The sequence below is a fragment of the Salvelinus sp. IW2-2015 genome, linkage group LG36, assembly GCF_002910315.2.
Source record: "Salvelinus sp. IW2-2015 linkage group LG36, ASM291031v2, whole genome shotgun sequence".
NCBI lineage: Eukaryota > Metazoa > Chordata > Actinopteri > Salmoniformes > Salmonidae > Salvelinus > Salvelinus sp. IW2-2015.
The window spans coordinates 14,141,326-14,167,933 of NC_036875.1; the positions used below are offsets into that span (position 1 = coordinate 14,141,326).

The window sequence follows — 26,608 nt, forward strand, 5'->3', positions numbered from 1 at the left end:
ACATGCAGCAAGTCCCGCCTCTCCCATCTCCTCATTGGTTTTTAGGCGCATAAACCCACGAGCGGTGTGGTCAGCATGTAAGCGGTAGATCTGCTCCATGTATGCTATTTCTATGCTTCCTTTTCTAAAGTTTTGTTTTTGCAACCTTTACTTTTGGTTTTGTGCACCAGCTTCAAACACAACATTTTTGGGTTATGGAAAATATATTTCACAGCGGTTTAAATGGTACAAAGATTCTCTACACTATACTTGCTTGTTTTGTCACAAACTGAAATTAGGTGAACTATTAGAATTATAGCAACCAGGAAATGGCGGAGACATTTCTGCATGGTGCAGCTTTAAAGCAAACCTTATGAGTCCAAATCAGCAAAGTAATTTCACAGTTGGATGCAGTGAAAACAGAACAGACTTCACAACTATTGCTTCAGAGACTTCAAAACGGCAATGTGTGATATTATAGAATCATTTGTGAAGGAAATGCTACCTGTAAATGTATTAGCCAATGATCTCCTCCACATTTACAGTTTATGCTCTCAAAATTGCAGTCAGTGCAAGAAAGTCATCTATAGCCAGGGTTAAAAAACGAATATTTGAACCAAGTTATATTTCTGAAAGAGCATCCCCGCATACTGCTAAACTTGATTGGAAAGCAACACATAGAGGCTTATTACTTATGATTAATGTTCTCCATTCTTGTTCTGAAAATTTGATTAAACTGTGTAATGTTAGACTTGTAGCCTTGTTTTCTCTTGTAATACATTTTAAACTCTACGAAAAAGTGCCTTTGCTCACCTTGATCGATAATCATGAAAATATAGCTTGCAAATAATCTTGTCTCTGTTATTATTTATTTGAACTAGGTAATAGGCCTTTACTGTATACTGCAAACCTTTGTAGATTAGAAGCACATACAGTATCAGCCTCCAACTTGTAAGTCATTTTCTCCATTGCTGTTCAGAAAGTGTGATTATACTGTGTCCTAATAGCCTGGTTAATATTCATTACATTTAAGTTGTAATTAAATTAGATTTTGTTTTAATAAAAATGTGTGGCTTTTGTTTCTTTTTTGTTGTTGTTGAGCAGTGGCAATCCTTCATTCAAGGCAGGCAGAGCCCCACCTGTTTTGAGCCCCACCTGTTTAGGTTAAAAAAATATATATATACAGGCTGTATCACAACCGACCGTGATTGGGAGTCCCATAGGGCGGTGCACAATTGACCCAGCGTCGTCCGGGTTTGGCAAGTGTAGGCCATCATTGTAAATAAGAATTTGTTCTTAACTGACTTGCCTAGTTAAATACAGGTTAAATAAAAAATATGTCACCTCAAAATCTACAGAGAGAGCTCAAAAATTCAAGCCCCCTGGTGAATGATAGATAAAATGTATCGGTGCTCATCGGCCATTGGACATAAACATTACACAAGTTGGAAATCACAAATTCAACAATGAGTAGTTTGGAAGGAATCCGTGGCTAACTCCAAGTGTTGCAAAGCAATCAGTAGCCTGCTATTCAGTGGAGTGGGTGTGTGGTCCAAGTCTGGGTTTCAGGGTCGCTTTTCCAAGCTTAAAAGGATAAACATTCAACATTGGCCATGCAGTCAATCCACCATGACTTCTGCCGCTTTCAAAACAACTGGAAACTCGGAACTGGGAAATCTCAGACTTCAGTGAGTTCAAGACAACTGGGAACTCAGGAAAAAACGAGCTCCGAACGGTCATCCGACTCGGAATTCCAAGTCGGGAACTCGGGCCTCTTTCTAGAGCTTCAAACTGAAGATCACTGACGTCATGATTCAACCTTGTTTTTTTCTGAATTCCCAGTTCTCTTGAAAGCATCATAAATCCAGAGAATGCCAGACTTTGATGACAAAGTTTGCCTACGAAGGACCGCCGCACCATCTTCCTGTTCATGTGAGCACAGCACAACAAGGTGAGTCCAAAAATGTCTTGTATGCTGCTGCATAAATTCTGTAATATGCCAGGGAGATAATGTATACTGTAGCTAAGAAAGTAATATAAAGTGTATGATGTGTAGTAAGCTGTTAGCTGTTGGTGGTGCACATGTAGGCTATAGCCTGTTTTAGAGAAATGTCATCATTGAATATTGTAAGAGCTTTCATTGTCTGCTTATGCCCCCTTTATTTATCCTACGGTTCTGACTTGGTGTACAGGAGAATAGTGTAAGAACGGCCCATGTTCTGAATTCTGTCGCTGTACATTTCAAAAGTGCTGAACAAATAGTTATATTGACTATGTCCTAATCAGAATTGTCTTAATCGAAATTACGGATTGCCTCTTATCTGCTTGTCGTCCCCTTATGCCATAGTTTGTACATCTCAATTGTCAGTAGAAACCACATTTGTTCAAGCAAGTCAGCCATATCACCTATGTTTTTTAAAAAGACAGGAAATGAGGCTGAATTAACTGTTTCGCTGCCAAGGTTCCGCTGATAGCCAGATGTAGCAGTGGTAAGGATTCACTCCATGGTGAAAAGAAATCTCTGCTGTTGGGACAGCTTTATGAAGGCCCTAAAAGATTGGGGGCACCGTTTGTCACCGTTATCGTGCAAGTAATGTACTGTTTAGTGTTGTGTAGTGGCTTTGCTGGCATATCATTGTTGTGAATTGCTAGATATTACTGCACTGTTGGAGCTAGAAACACAAGCATTTCACAATAATATGTGTATGTGAGAATTAAATTTGATTTGATGTATCCCATTAACCATGTATTGTATTGCAGTGAATGGAGTGGGTGGAGTAAAAGTCATTACTCTGTATTAAACCCGTTGCCCAGCACAAGAGACTCATTTAGGTCTTGCAGTAAGTCTTGAGTAATTCCAATAACATATATTAGTATTGTATTAAAAGTGTATTAACTTAAATATAGCCTACACAATAGCTTTCAACATACCAGTATTTGTGTGAACTTTTTATTTTTTCAAAGGTGGTCGCAATGCTGTGAAAAACAGTTGTACTACATTAGTGTTTAAAAAAAAGATATTCCCAAAGTTTAGCGTGTTTTTGCAGTAAGACTCTTATTTTGAAGAAACAAATCCGCCATGTGATGCCAGCATAATATCCTGCTGCTAGAAGAACGGTAATGTAGACCCTAGGCAGCAATCACAACAACTGGTGAAATTAACGATTTGTGAAGGCAGCTTGAGCAAACGTACGGTTGGATTCCTTGATAAATAATAATTACTCATCATGAACGTGGGCTTTGCTCTCGTTCTCATCTGGTCTCTCACAATAACCAATGGTAAGTAGCTAGCTAATGCTAGCTCTATATTGCCGTGTCTAACGGTAACGTTAGCCAGCTATAGTAGCTAAATATTCCGTTTTAGTGATGGCATGTACTATTATGTAGTTAACCAAGACTGGTCTTAGGGCAGTTATGGACAATTTTAGCTAACCCTTTAATTAACTTTAACCTAATTCTCGTAACCTGCCACGTTAATTATCTTAACCTGCCACAAAAAGTCACTTCTGCTAGTCAAAACCGACAGACATGCCCTGAGAACAGTGTAAGTATCCGCTAATGTGATACAGCACTAGCTAGGCCTTCTTTTTTTTCTCTTCTTTTTTTACATCTTAACTTTTTTTTAAGAAAAATCAGTATACATACAAGAAGTATACAAACAGACAATGATAGCATATGCTAGGGGGTACACCAAATTACAGATTATACAAAGACCTTAAAAGAAGCACATTGTTTTAACAGTTTTCTTATTAGAAGAATGTAGAATAGTCTTAATGTACTGCTCGAATTCCTTCTAGAAATCACAGAAGTGTTTTTTTATTAGTGAACTTACATCTATGAATATGACAATTTTTCCATTAGCACAATTCGATTTATGGAGGTAAACTTGTTTTTCTTTATTATGGTTAAGGAAACTGATCAGCACATTCTCCCATAAAAAAAACAAAAGTCATCAAGAATATTAACAATTATTCAACTGAATATCTTTCCAAAATTGTTTTACATGTAGACAATGCCAAAATAAATGTGAAACGGTTTCTGGATGCTCAACACAAAAAGTACAATCAATGTTAATGTATTTTTTGAGTTTCTTCAGGTAATGTTTCTTCACAGGGTAATACTTATGGATCATTCTAACAAAGAGTTGTTAGAAAAACAGCATTGGAGAGTCAACTGGATTAAGCGAGGGTAGGTCAAGAAGGTGAGGTCTGGCTACACCTCTAAATACCATGAGAGTTCCAGATGGAATAGCATCAAAGACTATGGTGAACTCTCTAGGTGTTACAGGGATATTGTAACGAGATAAAAATTCCTCATAATTGAGTAACAATCCTTTTGCATGAAAAAGTTGACTCACCAGTAGGATATGATTATTGAACCAGTTCTTAAAAAATAAAGACTTGTTTCTATACCAAATAACCTTATTGTTCCAAATGAAATACCTATGCGGGGAAAAATTTACGACCACGCTAAGAATACTTGTCTATGAAAAGCAGATAATTTTGCAGGAAACTTATCAATGTTATAGTTACAAAGTCACATAAAATTGAGGCTACCAAAACAGGAGAAGATATGAAATTCCAAATTGAAGTAGGATTCTTTAAAAAATGTTTAGCCCAATTTATCTGAAGTATTTTTCAAAGTAGGAAAATCAACCAAAAAATTTGAGACCACCATATTCATGAGTTCATAACTACAGATTTCCTAATATAATGTGTACGATTTTTCCAGATGAAGTTGAAAAGCACCTGGTCAACCGCTTTACCTATTTTGTTGTTAAGATATAGGGACTGGGCTGCATAAGTAAGTCTGGTGATACCTTCAGCTTTAGAAAGCAATACTCTACCTTTCAAGGATAAATCCCTCTGCAACCAATGGTTCAACTTCTTTTTGATTTTTTCAATAATAGGTATAACATTTAATGAGCATATTTCCTGTTGATCCTTAGATATGGTAATCCCAAGGTATATTACTTTTTCCTTGACTGGAATATTGCATATAGAGGGTATCACACAGTCTTTAACAGCAAACAATTCACACTTATTAAGGTTCAGGCAAAGACCAGATGCTTTGGAAAATATATTTATCACATCGACTGCTCTAGGAATCTGGTCAGCATCTTTCAAAAAGAGGGTTGTGTCATCTGCAAGCTGACTTATGATAATATCTCTGTCAGCAATAGAGATCCCTTTTATATCATTAGATTTAACAGAACTTGTAAGAAGTTGGGTTGCAAGTATGAGGTAAGGCGAAATTAGGCAACCTCCTAGATTTGATTTGAAAAGAGGAATTAGGGTAGAAGTGCCATGCTTTAATTTAATAGTACTACAAAATATTTCCCCAAAACCAAATTTCGCAAGGGAGAGAAATAGAAACTCATGTTCCACTGTATCGAAGGCTTTATAAAAGTCTAAGAAGACAAAAAAACTATCTTCGAAGATTAAATCAGAATAGTCAATAAGGTCTAACACCAGTCGGATATTATTAGATACAGTGGGGCAAAAAAGTATTTAGTCAGCCACCAATTGTGCAAGTTCTCCCACTTAAAAAGATGAGAGAGGCCTGTAATTTTCATCACTTCAACTATGACAGACAAAATGAGAAAAAAAAATCCAGAAAATCACATTGTAGGATTTTTAATATATTTATTTGCAAATTATGGTGGAAAATAAGTATTTGGTCACCTACAAACAAGCAAGATTTCTGGCTCTCACAGATCTGTAACTTCTTCTTTAAGAGGCTCCTCTCTCCTCCACTCGTTACCTGTATTAATGGCACCTGTTTGAACTTGTTATCAGTATAAAAGACATCTGTCCACAACCTCAAACAGTCACACTCCAAACTCCACTATGGCCAAGACCAAAGAGCTGTCAAAAGACACCAGAAACAAAATTGTAGACCTGCACCAGGCTGGGAAGACTGAATCTGCAATAGGTAAGCAGCTTGGTTTGAAGAAATCAACTGTGGCAGCAATTATTAGGAAATGGAAGACATACAAGACCACTGATAATCTCCCTCGATTTGGGGCCCCACGCAAGATCTCACCCCGTGGGGTCAAAATGATCACAAGAATGGTGAGCAAAAATCCCAGAACCACACGGGGGGACCTAGTGAATGACCTGCAGAGAGCTGGGACCAAAGTTACAAAGCCTACCATCAGTAACACACTACGCCGCCAGGGACTCAAATCCTGCAGTGCCAGACGTGTCCCCCAGCTTAAGCCAGTACATGTCCAGGCCCGTCTGAAGTTTGCTAGAGAGCATTTGGATGATCCAGAAGAAGATTGGGAGAATGTCATATGGTCAGATGAAACCAAAATATAACTTTTTGATAAAAACTCAACTCGTCATGTTTGGAGGACAAAGAATGCTGAGTTGCATCCAAAGAACACCATACCTACTCCGTGAAACCAGCATCGCGGCGGGTCGGAAACCATCATGCTCTGGGGCGCTGTTCTTTCTGCAAAGGGACCAGGACGACTGATCCGTGTAGGAAGAATGAATGGGGCCATGTATCGTGAGATGAGTCGACACCCTCTCATCGCAAGGGCATTGAAGATGAACCGTGGCTGGGTCTTTCAGCATGACAATGATCCAACACACACCGCCCAGGCAACAGAAGGAGTGGCTTCGTAAGAAGCATTTCAAGGTCCTGGAGTGGCTAGCCAGTTTCAGTATCTCAACCCCATAGAAAATCTTTGGAGGGAGTTGAAAGTCCGTGTTGCCCACAACAGCCCCAAAACATCACTGCTCTAGAGGAGATCTGCATGGAGGAATGGGCCAAAATACCAGCAACAGTGTGTGACCCACTTGGAAGACTTACGAAAACGTGCCAACAACACAAGGGTATATAACAAGTATTGAGATTAACTTTTGTTATTGACCAAATACTTATTTCCACCATAATTGCAAATAAATTCATTAAAAAATCCTACATTGTGATTTTCTGGATTTTTTTTCTTCTAATTTTGTCTGTCATAGTTGAAGTGTACTATAATGAAAATTACAGGCCTCTCTCTATCTTTTAAGTGGGAGAACTTGCACAATTGGTGGCTGACTAAATCTTTTTTGCCCCACTGTATATGTCTATTCCTCATGGAGCCAGATTGGGTTTCCTTCTATAATTGAGTCCAATACTGCCTTCATTTCTTTTTGCAAATATAGAGGCTAACTATTTTGTGGTCATTATTGAGCAGACCAGATTGGATGTAATTACGAGTAAAGCAAGTCTTTCTTGTGCTTAGGGATTAATGTAATCAGACTCTTGAGTCAAACTGGAGGAAGAGCATTATTTACAATGCTTTCAGAAAGACCTCCAACAGAAAAGGGGCCAACTGTTGAGAAAGTTTTGTAAAACTCAGCAGATATACCATCAGTCCCAGGAGGTGTATTATTAAGGTGTTCAATAGAATAAACTATAATAGGGTCATCACGCTGTTCCCTCACAGCCTCCCCAATGATTTCACATCCCCCAGAGAGTCAAAGAAAAGAGTTGAGGAACCTCAGAATATTTAGAACTACACTGCTCAAAAAATAAAGGGAACACTTAAACAACACAATGTAACTCCAAGTCAATCACACTTCTGTGAAAATCAAACTGTCCACTTAGGAAGCAACACTGATTGACAATACATTTCACATGCTGTTGTGCAAATGGCATGACACAGGTGGAAATTATAGGCAATTAGCAAGACACCCCCAATAAGGAGTGGTTCTGCAGGTGGTGACCACAACCCTTCTCAGTTCCTATGCTTCCTGGCTGATGTTTTGGTCACTTTGAATGCTGGCGGTGCTTTACTCTATGTAGCATGTGACGGAGTCTACAACCCACACAAGTGGCTTAGGTAGTGCAGCTCATCCAGAATGGCCCATCAATGCGAGCTGTGGCAAGAAGGTTTGCTGTGTCTGTCAGCGTAGTGTCCAGAGCATGGAGACGCTACCAGGAGACAGGCCAGTACATCAGGAGAGCTGGAGGAGGCCGTGGAGGGCAACAACCCAGCAGCAGGACCGCTACCTCCGCCTTTGTGCAAGGAGGAGCACTGCCAGAGCCCTGCAAAATGACCTCCAGCAGCCACAATGTGCATGTGTCTGCTCAACGGTCAGAAACAGACTCCATGAGGCCCGACATCCACAGGTGGGGGTTGTGCTTACAGCCCACACACGTGCAGGACGTTTGGCATTGCCAGAGAACACCAAGGTTGGCAAATTCGCCACTGGCCGCCCTGTGCTCTCACAGATGAAAGCAGGTTCACACACACATGTGACACGACGTGACAGAGTCTGGAGACGCCGTGAGAACGTTCTGCTGCCTGCAACATCCTCCAGCATGCACGGTTGGCAGTGGGTCAGTCATGGTGTGGGGTGGCATTTCTTTGGGGGGCCGCACAGCCCTCCATGTGCTCGCCAGAGTAGCCTGACTGCCATTAGGTACCCGAGATGAGATCCTCAGACCCCTTGTGAGACCAGATGCTGGTGCGGTTGGCCCTGGTTCCTCCTAATGCAAGACAATGCTAGACCTCATGTGGCTGGAGTGTGTCAGCAGTTCCTGCAAGAGGAAGGCAATGATGCTATGGACTGGCCCGCCCGTTCCCCAGACTGAATCCAATTGAGCACATCTGGGACATCATGTCTCGCTCCATCCACCAATGCCACGTTGTACCACAGACTGTCCAGGAGTTGGCGGATGCTTTAGTCCAGGTCTGGGAGGAGATCCCTCAGGAGACCATCCGCCACCTCATCAGGAGCATGCCCTAGTGGTCGTTGCTAAGTCGAGCGCCTCATTACAACGCCTGCACGTGGCGCAAGTTGTGCTCCCCCTAGGCAACGCACTGGGAGCATTGGGGAGTCCAACCTCAAGATGCACACCGTGCGAATTAACTCTCGCACATATGTTGTATCATCAGGGACATGTTTAACATCAAAGTTGGATCAGCCTGTAGTGTGGTTTTCCACTTGAATTTTGAGTGTGACTCCAAATCCAGACCTCCATGGGTTGATAAATTTGATTTCCATTGATAATTTTTGTGTGATTTTGTTGTCAGCACATTCAACTATGTAAAGAAAAAAGTATTTAATAAGAATATTTCATTCAGATCTAGGATGTGTTATTTTAGTGTTCCCTTTATTTTTTTGAGCAGTGTAAATCAGTTGGCATTAACAAGCTTCCTGTCTTGTATGCTTTGTCAAGACACACACACACACACACACACGCACACACACACACAGCAAATACAGGGACATTTACTTTTCAGTAAACATTAACATTGGGGCGGCAGGTAGCCTAGTGGTTAGAGCGTTTGGGCCATCGAATCCCGGAGCTGACCAAGTCAAAATCTGTCGTTCTGCCCCTGAACAAGGCAGTTAACCCACTGTTCACTGGTAGGCCGTCATTGTAAGTAATAATTTGTTCTTAACTGACTTGCCTAGCTCAATAAAAAAAGAAGCTGTGTCAACTTCAGTCTAGCTAAATGAGGAGGAGCTAACATTACAAAAACAAATATGTCAACAAAATGTATTACAGTAGTTGACTATCTGAGGTGGAAGCTAGCTATGGTAATTACCTAATAACAGGTACACGGAGAAACTGTTGCAATTTTAGCTGCAGTTGAGTTGCTTGCTGATGTTATTTGCTGGGGGTGTTACACAATTACCTAGTTGCCTTGAACTAGAGTTGCAACAGAGTTGTTCAGTGTCTAACTCTAGCCTAGTCAACAACAGTCATGACCGGTTAACGTTACCTCAGACTCCATTGCATTGACTCGCGTTGCCTCCTCCGTTCAGTCGTTTTTGAGATGTTGATGATGGTCGGTCGGTTACCCCAACACCATAACCCTCAATGTCAAATGGAGGCACAAGAAGAGGGCTTCAACATAGGCCTATGACTCATTTCCATTCGGAAACTCCCAGTTGCCGCATCGAAAGTGCCCTTCATCGTGAAGTCTGCCTCCGCGAAGTGCGAGCCAGTTCATGTTTGAATTACTACTTGTTGCCATCTTCGTTGTCCGCACTTGACCTCACTCTCTTCGATTCATTTTTTGCGCAAAAACTCAATAACACAGACAATTTGCTGATTCCTGCCAGTGACGCACTGGCGTCAGTCGTTACTATGGCAATTTAAAATGGCGCTGACCATACCTCCAAATAAACCTTGTAGACGATCAAAATACAAAATATAGATGTTGTGTTAAATACACATGTTTAGTATTAGTGGATTGAATACATCTCTTTGCTTAGCTTTACTTCCTAAAGTGTTTCCATTTTTAAGCCCTGAATTTTAGGCTTATACAGTAATACCAGATAGCCTAAAATAATGAAAGAAAAACCTCAATGTAGCCTAAATTGCACAATGATCCATTTATGGATTTCTTTTACAGGTATTATTTCTCTTTATTCAACAATATTTAATAACCCTGAACCCGTCCACCGTGTGTTTGTCTGCAGAGACTGCGGGTTATGGGTCAACCCGCATATCACTAGTGTTTGTGCCTGCCACCATCAGGAGGTTGGGGTAATTGTGTTCATCTGGATCAAGGCCCTCCCAATCTAGAAAGAGGGCTAGACATTCTGAGTCGCGACTGAGAAAGAGAGTGGAAAAAGAGTGAGAGGAACAGATTGAATCATAGGGAAATATTGTGTAATGACCCTTTCAAATCGCAGCCCCTTTGGTGCACTGAAGTTTAGCAGACACACACACACACACACAGCTGTTAAGGGAACCATTCTCTAAATTATTCATTTTTTTATTCCCCCCCATCTGATAGTTCCTGTTGTGGTATTGCGAGGTCTGAGTCACGCAGCAGGCTGAAACCTCTTTTGTCTTGGATTAGCTTTACAGGGTTTTTCCTATTCAAAATGGCTGTGTACAATTGGTATAAAAGCGCTGGCTAGCTAGTGAGGTCAATGTCATTGTGGCTAGTCTATTCTTTCTTTTTTCACCACTGATGTTTTTGCTTCTTTGGTCTTTAGAGTTATTTATATTGGTATTTTAGCAACAAAAAACAAAAAAATTGTAAATAGGAGATGTGAATTTGTGGTTGCTGTGAAGTAGCGATGAAATACGTAGCCTAATTTATGGAAATATATACCACGTAAACTCACTCACTTTTGTACGTGCAATTGACCTTATTTTAGCGGCCCAAAAACGTAATACTTCCAGATCAACTGTAATGTCAAAACCATTGTAAAGCACAATTTCTCCCCTTTCCAACAAAATCAATGACATGAGCTCCACGCTGCCCGTTTCTGCATAATTCAACAAGGCAATGAGCTACATCGGGTCGTTTTAAAAATGGTGGGTGGGGAAGCGAAACTAATGCGTGATAGTGAGAAGGACATATGTTGTGTGGGGCAAACTGCTTTTTTTCACTCGATCTGTACAACTTATCACCTTATCGCCTCTAAATGTAAATATAACACTATAAAGAGTTTATATAATGTGTCATTACATACCTATGTCCATTTCTTGTTTTTAAACGATGAGAGAAGTGCTACACCTGGTGGAGAGAGATTGTAAGACAGAAATAGTTGCTTTATGCGTGCTGTATTATGGCATGACACGTCATGATGTAACGGAGGGTCAGTTTTTTTCAACTTTTCTCCAATACTATAGAGCCATTACCATGTCAATCAACGCTTGAATAGAAACGTAGTTCACACCCCAGATTTTGAAGTCAACACAGTCGCTACAGTCCCATTAGTTTTCTTTGCGGCCTCGTTTGAATGTCGCGGTTGCACACATTTGGACGGACCAAGGGCAATTCCACGGTATTGAAGTTACGCTGAGATTCAGGTTTTTCACTTTAAAATGTATTTCAAAGTTTAGCTAACCATACAACTCTGGACTACTTTGAACAATTTACACACATTTCACAAAAACACATTTACTGGAAGAACTGTGCAGATGAAATGTTTGGTAACAGAAATATAGAAATCTGTTTTTTTTATGCAACCATGTTTTCTAAAAACTCTGAAATATCTGCTCTGAATTATGATTCAAAGATGCCTGCAGACGGAATGGGGACGGTAGCGTCCCACCTGGCCAACATCCGGTGAAATTGCAGAGCGGGAAATTCAAATTACAGAAATATAAATATTTAACATTCATGAAAATACAAGTATTATACATCAAAATAAAGCTTAAATTCTTGTTAATCCAGCCACTGTGTCAGATTTCAAATAGACTTTATGGCGAAAGCACACCATGCGATTATCTGAGGACAGTGCTCCGCATACAAAACCCTAGATTTTTTTTTTTAACCAGGCAGGTGCGACACGAAAGTCAGAAATAGCGATATAATAAATGCCTTACCTTTGAAGATCTGTCTGTCCAAAAGGTCCCAGTTACATCACAAATGGTCCTTTTTGTTCGATAACATCCTTTATATCCATAAAAACTCAGTTTAGCTGGCATGCTTCATTCAATAATCCACCGGTTTCCCTCCTTCAAAATGCATACAAAATTAATCCCAAACGTTACCAATAAACTTATACAAACAAGTCAAACAACGTTTATAATCAAACCTCAGGTACCCTAATACGTAAATAAACGATCCAATGTAAGACGGAGAATATTATGTTCGTTGCCGGAGATAAATAACAAAGAACGCGCTTTCATTCACGCGCATGGAAACACTACAGCCAAAATGGGAGGCACTTAGAAAAACTACAACTTCTAGCTCATTTTTTCAAAAACCATCCTGAAACTATTTCTAAAGACTGTTGACATCTAGTGGAAGCCCTAGGAACTGTAATCTGGGAGGACTTCGCCTCATAATAAACATGAAAGCCATTGGAAACAGTGGTAGGCTGAAATATTTTTTGGGGGGATGGTTTGTCCTTGGGGTTTTGCCTGCCATATTAGTTCTGTTATACTCACAAACATAATTTTAACAGGTTTAGAAACTTTTGTGTTTTCTATCCAACTCTACCAATTATATGCATATCCTAGCTTCTGGGTCTGAGTAACAGGCAGTTTACGTTGGGCACGGTTTTCATCTGGATGTGAAAATACTGCCCCCTACCCAAGAGAGGTTAAGAAAAATAAGTGTTAAGTAAAAAATGACATAATTAAAGAGCAGCAGTAAAATTACAGTAGAGAGGCTATATACAGGGGGCACAGGTCATGTCCAATCAATTGAATTTACCACAGATGGACTCCCAAGTTGTAGAAACATCTCAAGGATGATCAATGGAAACAGGATGCACCTGAGCTCAATTTTGAGTCTCATAGCAAAGGGTCTGAATACCTATGTAATTAAGGTTTTTCTGTTATACATTTTTGCTAATATTTTTTTTTTAAATAGGTTTTTGCTTATTGTGTGTAGATTGCTGAGGATATAAAAAAAAAAATCTGTTTTACAATAAGGCTATAATGTAACAAAATGTGGGAAAAGTCAAGGGATCTGATTACTTTGCGAAGGTACTGTATGTTCTCAATTTAAAATGATACCAGTAGATAATGTATATGCGGCTAACCCATAAACCAGAAAGATTTCCTACATTATTTTTGTGACATGAAATTGTTTAGTACAAATTAAACCCTTGTATTCTAGGTATAGTAATGTTAATCAAAATAAGGAGTTGGCAATTATTAGGCTAATAAAAAAAGTAAAAAAAGTAAAATGGGGAGCGTTGTTTGGGGAGCGTTGTAATTCTACCTTTTTTTATTTGCTGAACATGATTTTACAATAGAGACAACCAAGAAGGTCAATGTCATAGAGGATTGCAGACATTGTTGGTGATGGGTGAAGAGATCTGCACAACAATGTTTGCAAGTCAAAGCCACTATTGCCTTTACCCAAAGTACCCATTCATGTGCATTTTATATGTAGCCTTATGTGTTTTACAGGAAGTGAGCTGTAATCATAAATGTCATGACACATGTACAGTGAGGCAAAAAAGTATTTAGTCAGCCACCAATTGTGCAAGTTTTCCCACTTAAAAAGATGAGAGAGGCCTGTAATTTTCATCATAGGTACACTTCAACTATGACAGACAAAATTAGAAAGAAAAAAAAAGAAAAAATCACATTGTAGGAATTTATTTGCAAATTATGGTGGAAAATAAGTATTTGGTCACCTACAAAACAAGCAAGATTTCTGGCTCTCACAGACCTGTAACTTCTTCTTTAAGAGACTCCTCTCTCCTCCACTCGTTACCTGTATTAATGGCACCTGTTTGAACTTGTTATCAGAATAAAAGACACCTGTCCACAACCTCAAACAGTCACACTCCAAACTCCACTATGGCCAAGACCAAAGAGCTGTCAAAAGACACCAGAAACAAAATTGTAGACCTGCACCAGGCTGGGAAGACTGAATCTGCAATAGGTAAGCAGCTTGGTTTGAAGAAATCAACTGTGGCAGCAATTATTAGGAAATGGAAGACATACAAGACCACTGATAATCTCCCTCGATTTGGGGCCCCACGCAAGATCTCACCCCGTGGGGTCAAAATGATCACAAGAATGGTGAGCAAAAATCCCAGAACCACACGGGGGGACCTAGTGAATGACCTGCAGAGAGCTGGGACCAAAGTTACAAAGCCTACCATCAGTAACACACTACGCCGCCAGGGACTCAAATCCTGCAGTGCCAGACGTGTCCCCCWGCTTAAGCCAGTACATGTCCAGGCCCGTCTGAAGTTTGCTAGAGAGCATTTGGATGATCCAGAAGAAGATTGGGAGAATGTCATATGGTCAGATGAAACCAAAATATAACTTTTTGATAAAAACTCAACTCGTCATGTTTGGAGGACAAAGAATGCTGAGTTGCATCCAAAGAACACCATACCTACTGTGAAGCATGGGGGTGGAAACATCAACGCTTTGGGGCTGTTTTTCTGCAAAGGGACCAGGACGACTGATCCGTGTAAAGGAAAGAATGAATGGGCCATGTATCGTGAGATTTGAGTGAAAACCTCCTTCCATCAGCAAGGGCATTGAAGATGAAACGTGGCTGGGTCTTTCAGCATGACAATGATCCCAACAACACCGCCCGGGCAACGAAGGAGTGGCTTCGTAAGAAAATTTCAAGGTCCTGGAGTGGCCTAGCCAGTCTCCAGATCTCACCCCATAGAAAATCTTTGGAGGGAGTTGAAAGTCCGTGTTGCTCAGCAACAGCCCCAAAACATCACTGCTCTAGAGGAGATCTGCATGGAGGAATGGGCCAAAATACCAGCAACAGTGTGTGAAAACCTTGTGAAAACTTCAGAAAACGTTGCCAACATTGCCAACAAAGGGTATTCAAAGATTTGAGAAACTTTTGTTATTGACCAAATACTTATTTTCCACCATAATTTGCAAATAAATTCATAAAAAATCCTACAATGTGATTTTCTGGATTTCTTTTCTCATTTTGTCTGTCATAGTTGAAGTGTACCTATGATGAAAATTACAGGCCTCTCTCATCTTTTTAAGTGGGAGAACTTGCACAATTGGTGGCTGACTAAATACTTTTTTGCCCCACTGTATAATGAAAGAGCCATAAGCTGTAATATATGAGAGTCATAATGTTAAGATACCATTTGTTAAGTGATACGGGCAATAAATGGTTCCTTCTCCCCTAATGTGACATGACCTGACCTCGACCCCCTTCATCACTAATCCACAGCTCTCTACCCATATCAGTGCCTGCCACATGTGATCGTCTTCCCTGCACTCAGCACATTCCAAGCTTAATTGCATACACCATATACATTCCTCCTACAGATAACCATTAACTTCTGGTGTAAACCCTAGAATATGGCACCCCTCATTTCTCTAGCATAACTATGGATTCATAATATTCAAAGTTTAGAACCCATCACCATAATCCAATTGGTAGCATATTACATGGGAAATTCATGTTCCGTTTACAATGTAATAAGTGTGTGTTACTGGCGACTTCTATCCTTTGGTGGGTGAATTTTACAATTTAATTTAGTCAACACATTCACAAATGGTAGCTTTATCACAGTTTTGAGGTTTAGGTTGATTGCGGTTCATAGCTAGCTTGTAGTGATGGGAAGTTCAGCTATTTTTACTGATTGAGAATTAATTGCTGGCAGCCAGCAGGTCAAACGAATGACTAAAATGAACAAGTCACTGAGGACAAAAAGAGTTGTTCAGAAAGAACAAATCTTTCGAAATACTGCACATCACTACTGTCGCGAGACAGCACAAGCAAACATTGTTGTGTAAATTTCTCTTCACCATCATCAAAAATCTCTGCAATCCTCCTCCATGCCATTGGCCTTCTGATTTTGTCTCTGTATTCTAGCAAAGCGACCTCATATAGAATTGGAAAACCAGACACAGCAATGATTGATTTGCTGTCCTCCATCATACTTTGTTTTTATTTGCCCGGCACTAATGACAGGCAGAACTATGTTTCATGAACGGAAGATTTTCAATAAAATATTTGCTCCTTACCTGATTGGTTAACGACAGTGGTGGCCACGTGCAATTTGCATAAAGTAGAGCAGAGATAAAACTCCACTAGCAGGGTTCTCACCACTCACCTTCCCCCTGTTCAAAATGAATGGGAGCAGAACTTTGACTAATTCGGAAGTGGTGAAAAAGTTTCTAATAGAGATTTTCATCTTTGTCACATGGAACCGCTCACATATGCTGTTTAGAACTGTGTTTCCCGGTGAATTGCATTTTAGCAAATGTTTGAATAGTTTTATTAGCCGCTTCATTACAGGAGTTACATGTTCAATAAGTCTAGCCTTTTGAACTGTAAGACAATACAATTGGCTTGCTATTGTTGCATGTTACCACTAAGCTCTTAATAAAAAAACGGCCGTTACATGTATGCATACGTAGTATTTTCTGTTGGTCACGTCATTTTACTGTTTGGAAAAAATGTAACCGTTTGTTGACCGGTTAGTGAGGGCCGGTTAGTCGGCAGCAAAATCTATCGAAATTTGAATCCCTAGTATTGTACTCTACTCTGCTTTGCTGTGCTGTCCAAATTTGTAAAACCATAGATGTCTATGATTTGGTTGGGTCACTAATCATGGACGTATATGATTGGCCCAAATCATGGCCAGTCTGGACCGGACCAAAAACCAATGTCTGTAGACGTTGGAATCAAGGCAATGTACGGCCCAAAAAACGACATCTGTGTACATTTAAATCAGGGCCATGGCGGACTGACCAAATTTCAACTACTTTTCGACGTCTGATATTGGTCTGTGCTCAGGGGGTGTGGATGCTGGTTACAGTAAATAGAAAGAGGGGGCTCATGGGTAGGTGTCAGTAAGAGCCGGGAGAGGTGACATTAACTAGAAAGAGGGAGGGAGGGGTTGTCCAGACTGTTTTCACTCTCTTGCTTTGACCATGTGACAGAAAGAGAAATAAAACATTGAGCTGAACATAACTGTATGCCAGTGGAGTGAGGACAGTAGCAGGTGACCCAACTGTGGTTTGTGACTACTATGATTTCCTATTGCAGTCAATTAAATTCATAATGGATGTATTGTAATTGTTTGGTAATTCTATTAATGATTTGGTAACATAATTATGAGTTTTAATCACTTAAATACATTTTTGTTTATGAATTATTAAGTAAACAATAATTGGAAGGTCTACCTTGTTACTTCTGAACTTTCATTATATTCCCTCTCTCTTGAGGGAGAGAAATTGGAGAATATCTGGGTATGTGGGTTTTTGTTGACATAATTACAAGGCAATGTTTCTTAAAACCTCTCTGGGATATGTGGGAAGCTAGCGTCCCGTATGGCCAACATCCAGTGAAAATGCAGAGCGCCAAATTCAAATATATTACTATAAAAATTAAACTTTCATGAAAGCACACATGCAATACACGAAATTAAAGCTACACTTGTTGTGAATCCAGCCAACGTGTCAGATTTCAAAAAGGCTTTACGACGAAAGCACACCAAACGATTATGTTAGGTCAGTACATAGCCACAGAAAAACACAGCCATTTTTCCAGCCAAAGAGAGGAGTCACAAAAAGCATAAATAGAGATAAAATTAATCACTAACCTTTGATCTTCATCAGATGACACTCATAGGACTTCATGTTACACAATACATGTATGTTTTGTTCGATAAAGTTCATATTTATATCCAAAAATCTCAGTTTACATTGGTGCGTTACGTTCAGTAATGTTTTGCTTCCAAAACATCCGGTGATTTTGCAGAGAGCCACATCAATTTACAGAAATACTCATTATAAATGTTGATGAAAATACATGTGATATGCATGGAACTTTAGATAAACTTCTCCTTAAACTTACAGAAGGCAAATTATTTATCCAAATTCTAAATGTGGTTATTAGTTGGCAGTGGTCTGTTTTGATGTGAAAAAGGTATAAGAAATAAAACATTTCTGGGAGATGTTTTCTCAAATCTGTTTGACCAGAAATCAAAGGTTTACTTGTGCCAAATTTGTAAAATGTAAAATGTATCGATCCTGTCATGTCCTAAATATATAATCTCTTTGCTTTCGTTTGGCACCCAATTTGATATTCTCCTATGAACTTCACATGTTGGTGCTCATGGATCCTTTTACATGGAAGTGACCCCAATTCACATCCTATAGCATACCATACCAAATGTCTTCCTTTGTGTGTTTCAGTGCTTGCAGAGCTACCTGTACCTCAGAACCTGACTCTGCTCACCCTGAACACAGAGTACCTACTAACATGGGACTGGGACCGGGACCAGACGACCACAGGCAACACTGTTACCTTCACTGCAGAGTACATGGGGTAAGTCACCACACACACACAGTTTCACACTCTTGGACACATCCTCCACCCCTCCCCATGTCACATAATATATCTCGCATGCTACAGTACACCCAAACTGTGGCTGGTCAAATTTTTCTTGCGCTACAATATGAGTGTCATGATCTGGTATTTGGCCAAGACTGCCTCTCATCAGTAGCAGGTAGTCTAGCCGTTGAGCACATTGGGCCAGTAACCAAAAGGTTGCTGGTTAGAATCCCAGAGTCGACTAGGTGAAAAATCTGTCGATGTGCCCTTGAGCTAGGCGGTTAAACCCAATTACTCTTATCCAGAGCAATGTCTGCTAAAGGACTAAAATGTAAATCAGTGACCCTCTCTCTCCCCAATAGGAAGTACAAGATGCAGAGGAAGAAGAAGAACTGGAGCCGTGTGTGTGAGAGGACCATACATACCCACTGTAACTTCACAGGCTCTGATCTGCACTACCTGGGCATGTATGTGCTCAGGGTCCGAGCCAGTGCAGACGAACTGAACTCAGACTGGGTCCTTAAAGACTTCTGCCCCGATAAAGACGGTGAGAGAGAGGAAATGGGGAAGACTGACTTTGGCACCGATTTAAAAACACAAACTAAAGAGATGTAAATGTGAGAAGATAACAAAATAATAAACACAGTTGCAAAGAGGCAGTCGCGTATCTGAGCACAACCACACATCAACATACATTATCAGTCAAAAGTTTGGACACCTACTCATTGTAGGGTTTTTCTTTATTTTTACTATTTTCTACATTGTAGAATAATAGTGAAGACATCAAAACTATGAAATAACACATGGTATCATGTAGTAACCAAAAAAGTGTTAAGCAAATCAAAATATATTTGAGATTCTTCAAAGTAGCCACCCTTTGCCTTGATGACAGCTTTGCACACTCTTGGCATTCTCTCAATCATTGATCAGAAATACAGTGTAGACATTGTTAATTTTGTAAATTACTTTTGAAGCTGGAAACAGCTGATTTGTAATGGAATATCTACATAGGCATACAGAGGCCCATTATCAGCAACCATCACTCCTGTGTTCCAATGGCACGTAGTGTTAGCTAATCCAAGTTTATCATTTTAAAAGGCTAATTGATCATTAGAAAACCCTTTTGCAATTGTTAGCATAGCTGAAAACTGTTCTGATTTAAAGAAGCAATAAAAGTGGCCGCCTTTAGACTAGTTGAGTATCTGGAGCATCAGCATTTGTGGATTTGATTACAAGCTCAAAATGACCAGAAACAAAGAACTTTCTTCTGAAACTCGTCAGTCTATTCTTGTTCTGAGAAATGAAGGCTATTCATGCGAGAAATTTTCAAGAAACTGTAGATCTCGTGCAATGCTGTGTACTACTCCCTTCACAGAACAGAGCAAACAGACACTAACCAGAATAGAAAGAGGGGTGGGAGGCCCCGGTGCACAACTGAGCAAGAGGACAAGTACATTAGTGTCTAGTTTGAGAAACAGACCCCTTCTAGGCAGAGTTGCAAAGAAAAAGCCATATCTCAGACTGGCCAATAAAAATAAAAGATTAAGATGGGCAAAAGAACACTGGACAGAGGAACTCTGCCTAGAAGGCCAGCATTCCGGAGTTGCCTCTTCACTGTTGACATTGAGAGTGGTATTTTGCGGGTACTATTTAATGAAGCTGCCAGTTGAGGACTTGTGAAACATCTGTTTCTCAAATGTCTGGAATATGTTCCGGGATTCATCCAATGGCATTGAGGAGTATACCACCTCTGTCATCGGCTTCATCAATAAGTGCATTGACCACGTCATCCCCACAGTGACCGTACATATCCCAACCAGAAGCCATGGACTACAGGCAACATCCGCATCGAGCTAAAGGCTAGAGCTGCCGCTTACAAGGAGTGGGACTCTAATCCGGAAGCTTATAAGAAATCCCGCTACGCCCTCAGTCAAACCATTTAAACAGGCAAAGCGTCAATACAGGATTAGGATTGAAGCCCTGCTCATCGGATGTGGCAGGGCTTAAACTATTAGAGTACAAAATGGAAATCCAGCCACGAGCTGCCCAGTGACGTGAGCCTACCAGATGAGCTAAATGCCTTTCATGCTCGCTTCGAGGCAAGCAACACTGAAGCATGCATGAGCGCACCAGCTGTTCTGGCCGACTGTGTGATAACGCTCTCGGTAGCCGATGTGAGCAAGACCTTTAAGCAGGTCAACATTCACACATCCACGGGGCCGGACGGATTACCAGGATGTGTACTCAAATCATGCGCGGACCAACTGGCAAGTGTCTTCACTGACATTTTCCACCTCTCCCTGACTGAGTCTGTAATACCTACATGTTTCAAGCAGACCGCTGTAGTCCTTGTGCCCAAGGAAGCGAAGGTAACCTGCCTAAAATGATTACTGCCCCGTAGCACTCACGTCAGTATCCATGAAGTGCTTTGAAAGGCTTGTCACATCAGCAGCATCATCCCGGATACACTAGACCAGGTATTCTCAAACTGGGGTACGCGAAATGCCGTCAGGCTACGCCAAATAAAACTGTGATTCACGTTTAAAAAATTAAGTGTATAGATTTTTTTTTTTTTTATTCACATTTTCAAACAGTCCTTCTATAGTTTCCAACGGGGCTATACATTTGGGTAAGTTTTTTTTTCTCTCGCCTGAGTAGGCTCATTTCACTGCCAAAAATAAAATTTAACCATCTAGTGTTCAGTGAAATATCAACACAATGTCAAATAAGGGTAGCCTAGTCAAATAAGGGTAGCCTAGTCAAATAATTAACATCCAATCACATTAACCGTTACTCTCTCGTGGGAATTCCACTAACAGTCCATATGTAGCCAAACGTAGCTGCTGCTCATGTTTATCTGTACTTGTGGTGCAAAAGCCATGACAGGAGACGGAGTGGTAACGCCCGTGCAAGCAGTTGGTCCCGACGCCACTTGGGTACACTGCAGCATCCACCGAGAGGCTCTTGCTGCCAAGGGAATGCCTGACAGCTTGAAAGACGTTTTGGACACTACAGTGAAAAATTGTTAACTTTGTTAAAGCAAGGTCCCTGAACTCTCATGTATTTTCTGCACTATGCAATGATATGGGCAGCGACCATGTAACGCTTTTACAACATACAGAAGTGCTGTGGTTATCATGGGGCAAAGTGTTGCCATGTTCTTTTGAATTGAGAAAAAAAATCGTAGTTTTCTTTGCTGACCATAATTTTCACTTGTCTGACCGCTTGCATGAGTTTCTCACACGACTGGCCTATCTGGGTGATGTTTAATCTCGCCTGAATGATCTGAATCTAGGATTACAGGGACTCTCCGCAACTATATTCAATGGGCGGGACAAAATTGAGCCTATGATTAAGAAGTTGGAGCTCTTCTCTGTTTGCATTAACAAGGACAACACACAGGTCTTTCCATCATTGTATGATTTTTTGTGGGCAAATGAACTCAAGCTTATGGACAATGTCAAATGTGATATAGCGAAGCGCCTGAGTGAGTTTGTTGCGCAATTACGCAGGTACTTTCCCGAAACAGATAACACAAACAACTGGATTCATTATCCCTTTCATGCTTCCAGTCCACTTACCATTATCTGAACAAGAGAGCCTCATCAAAATTGCAACAAGCGGTTCTGTGAAAATGTAATTTAATCAGAAGCCACTGCCAGATTTCTGGATTGGGCTGCACTCAGAGTATCCTTCCTTGGCAAATCGCACTCTTAAGACTAGAGGTCGACCGATTATGATTTTTCAACGCCGATACCGATTATTGGAGGACCAAAAAAAAGCCGATACCGATATAATCGGCCGATTTTGTATTTTATTTTTTAAATTTTGGGGTATTTTTTATTTGTAATAATGACAATTACAACATAAGTGTTCATTCAGAAAACTTAATATAATACATCAATAAAATCAATTTAGCCTCAAATAAATAATGAAACATGTTCAATTCGGTTTAAATAAAGTGATGGAGAAGAAAGTAAAAGTGCAATATGTGCCATGTAAAAAAGCTAACGTTTAAGTTCCTTGCTCAGAACATGAGAACATATGAAAGCTGGTGGTTCCTTTTAACATGAGTCTTCAATATTCCCAGGTAAGAAGTTTTAGGTTGTAGTTATTTTAGGAATTATAGGACTATTTCTCTCTATACCATTTGTATTTCATATACCTTTGACTATTGGATGTTCTTATAGGCACTTTAGTGTTGCCAGTGTAACAGTATAGCTTCCGTCCCTCTCCTCGCCCCTACCTGGGCTCGAACCAGGAACACATCGACAACAGCCACCCTCGAAGCATCGTTACCCATCGCTCCACAAAAGCCGCGGCCCTTGCAGGCAAGGGGAACAACTACAAGTCTCAGAGCGAGTGACATCACCGATTGAAACGCTATTAGCGCACACCCCGCTAACTAGCTAGCCATTTCACATCGGTTACACCAGCCTAATCTTGGGAGTTGATAGGCTTGAAGTCATAAACAGCTCAATGCTTGAAGCATTGCGAAGAGCTGCTGGCAAAATGGACTAAAGTGCTGTTTGAATGAATGCGTACGAGCCTGCTGCTGCCTACAATTGCTCAGTCAGACTGCTCTATCAAATATCAAATCATAGACTTAATTATAACATAATAACACACAGAAATACGAGCCTTTGGTCTTTAATATGGTCAAATCCGGAAACTATCATTTCGAAAACAAAACATTTATTCTTTCAGTGAAATACGGAACTGTTCCGTATTTTATCTAACGGGTGGCATCACTAAGTCTAAATATTGCTGTACAATGTAACAACCTTCAATGTTATGTCATAATTACGTAAAATTCTGGCAAATTAGTTCGCAACGAGCCAGGCGGCCCAAACTGTTGCATATACCCTGACTCTGCGTGCAATGAACGCAAGAGAAGTGACACAATTTCACCTGGTTAATATTGCCTGCTAACCTGGATTTATTTTAGCTAAATATGCAGGTTTAAAAATATATACTTCTGTGTTGATTTTAAGAAAGGCATTGATGTTTATGGTTAGGTACACGTTGGAGCAACGACAGTCCTTTTTCGCGAATGCGCACCGCATCGATTATATGCAACGTAGGACACGCTAGATAAACTAGTAATATCATCAACCATGTGTAGTTAACTAGTGATTATGATTGTTTTTTATAAGATAAGTTTAATGCTAGCGAGCAACTTACCTTGGCTTCTTACTGCATTCGTGTAACAGGCAGGCTCCCCGTGGAGTGCAATGTAAGGCAGGTGGTTAGAGCGTTGGACTAGTTAACCGTAAGGTTGCAAGATTGAATCCCTGAGCTGACAAGGTAAAAATCTGTCGTTCTGCCCCTGAACAAGGCAGTTAACCCACCGTTCCTAGGCCGTCATTGAAATTAAGAATGTGTTCTTAACTGACTCGCCTAGTTAAATAAAGGTGTTTTAAAAAAAAATAAACTTGAAATCGGCCCTAATTAATCGGCCATTCAGATTAATCGGTCGACCTCTAGTTAAGACGCTTATGCCCGTTGCAACCACGTACCTATGTGGGAGTGGATTCTCAGCCTTCACTAGCATGAAAACTAAATACAGGCACAGACTGTGTGGAAAATGATTTAAAACAATACAACTCAACATTGCAGAGTTATGTGCATCCTTTCAAGCACATCCTTCTCATTAACCTGTGGTGAGTTATTCACAATTTTCGATTAACAAATAAGGTTTTATATGTAAGATGGTTAAATAAAGAGCAAAATTATTGATTATTATATGTGCCCTGGTCCTATAAGAGCTCTTTGTCCCACGAGCCGGGTTGTGACACAAACTCTCACTCATTCTTATGTTTAATAAATGTATCGTATAGTGTGTGTGGGAGGGAGGCTTACAATAATGGCAAGTGCGCTGACCCTGGTGCTAGAGGAGGTACGCTGCTGGAGGTTGAATATTTGAAGGGGTACAGGACTATAAAAAGTTTAGGAACTGCTGCCCTAGACCAACTCCAATTCGCATTCCGCACCAACAGATCCACAGATGACGCAATGTCAATCGCACTCTACACTGCCCTTTCCCACCTGGACAAAAGGAACACCTATGTGAGAATGACTACAGCTCAGCGTTCAACACCATAGTGCCCACAAAGCTCATCACTAAGCTAAGGACCCTGGAACTAAACACCTCCCTCAGCAACTGGATCCTGGACTTCCTGACGGGCCGCCCCCAGGTGGTAAGGGTAGGCAACAGCACATCTGCCACGCTGATCCTCAACACTGGGGCCTCTCAGGGGTGTGTGCTAAGTCCCCTCCTGTACTCCGTTCACCCACGACTCCCAACACCACCATTTAAGTTTGCTGACGACACTACAGTGGTAGGTCTGATTACCGACAACGATGAGGGTCTATAGGGAGGAAGTCAGAGACCTGGCAGTGTGGTGCCAGAATAACAACCTCTCCCTCAATGTGAGCAAGACAAAGGAGCTGATCGTCGACTACAAGAAAAAGCGGGCCGAACAGGCCCCTATTAACATCGACGGGGCTGTAGTGGAGCGGGTCGAGAGTTTCAAGTTCCTTGGAGTCCACATCACCAACGAACTATCATGGTCCAAAAACACCAAGACAATCGTGAAGATGGCACGACAACAACTTTTCCCCCTCAGGAGACTGAAAAGATTTGGCATGGGTCCTCAGATCCTCAAAAATGTCTACAGCTGCACCATCGAGAGCATCCTGACCGGTTGCATCACCACCTGGTATGGCAACTGTTTGGCATCTGACCGTAAGGCGCTACAGAGGGTAGTACATATGGCCCAGTACGTCACTGGGGCCAAGCTTCCTGCCGTCCAGGACCTATATACTACGCAGTGTCATAGGTAAGCCCCAAAAATTGTCAGACTCCAGCACCCAAGTCATAGACAGTTCTCTCTGCTACAACACGGCAAGTGTTACTGGAGCCTGGACAAATTAACAGCCATAAGACTGCTGAACAATTAATCAAATGGCCACCTGGACTATTTACACTACTGCTACTCGCTGTTTTATCTATGCATAGTCACTTTACCCCTACCAACAAATTACCTCTACTAACCTGTAGTGTTTCACAGTAAGGTCTACACTTGTTGTATTCGGTGCATGTGACAAAGTTTGATTTGAATGAGTAGGTGTGTCCAAACTTTTGACTGGTACTGTAAGTAGACACCCTAACACACAACTAGCACAGGAAGACCGCTATCGATCACCAATAATCGTTCTCTGGAGTTGGCTCGGCTGGATTCTGACTTGATGATTACTGAGAGTTTATTTATGCTTCTTATTTTTCTGTTCTTCCCCCTGTCTAGCTGCTTTGGGCCCACCGTCCAGGGTGGAGCTGGCTCCTGTGGGGAACCTGCTGGACGTGACCATCTCTGACCCCCTGACCAGCACCCAGGGCTCCATGAAGGATCACGTCCTCTCCCTGTATTACCACATCCTGTACTGGAGCCTGTCCGATGACCCTCGGGTACTGTCTTTTCTTACTAGCACTGACTTTTCTGATAGCTACTTTATTGGTGGAAAATGTACTGTCTGTGATATGTGGTGGCTCACCTAGCTACCTTAAAATGGATGCACTAAGTCACTACTAAATGACAAACATGTGAATGTTACTTTTTTTGGTTTCTAGCTGAAACTAGGACAGATTCATAATTTTTTGGAACAACTAGAAATCCTCAGAAGTTTTAAAAATACCTTTGTTTCTCCAGCTCACACTTCCCTTTTCTATGGTCCCTTAAGGCACCTGGGCCTCCCCTCAGTAACCCTGTGACTGCTATAAAACTCCACACACCAGAAGCCACAACATGTAACACTCTAAACCGCAACCTTAAAAAGAACACACCTGTGTTCCTACTCTGGTTTCCTATCCAGGGTTTCTATGTAGGTTTTCTATGTAACACAACA

At 40.9% G+C, this 26,608-nt stretch overlaps 1 protein-coding gene across 2 annotated transcripts in view; it reads left to right on the forward strand.

Moving 5' to 3' along the window:
• Positions 1-3,084: 3,084 nt before the first annotated feature.
• LOC111959919 (interferon alpha/beta receptor 1a) overlaps positions 3,085-26,608 on the forward strand; it is a 32,081-nt gene continuing 8,557 nt past the window's right edge. For both annotated transcript variants that reach the window (XM_070437565.1, XM_023981769.2), the window contains exons 1-4: positions 3,085-3,258; positions 18,565-18,697; positions 19,066-19,250; positions 26,011-26,171. In XM_070437565.1, coding sequence (XP_070293666.1) covers positions 3,207-3,258; positions 18,565-18,697; positions 19,066-19,250; positions 26,011-26,171 — 531 coding nt within the window. In that variant the 5' untranslated portion in view covers positions 3,085-3,206. The remainder of the gene's footprint in view (positions 3,259-18,564; positions 18,698-19,065; positions 19,251-26,010; positions 26,172-26,608) is intronic.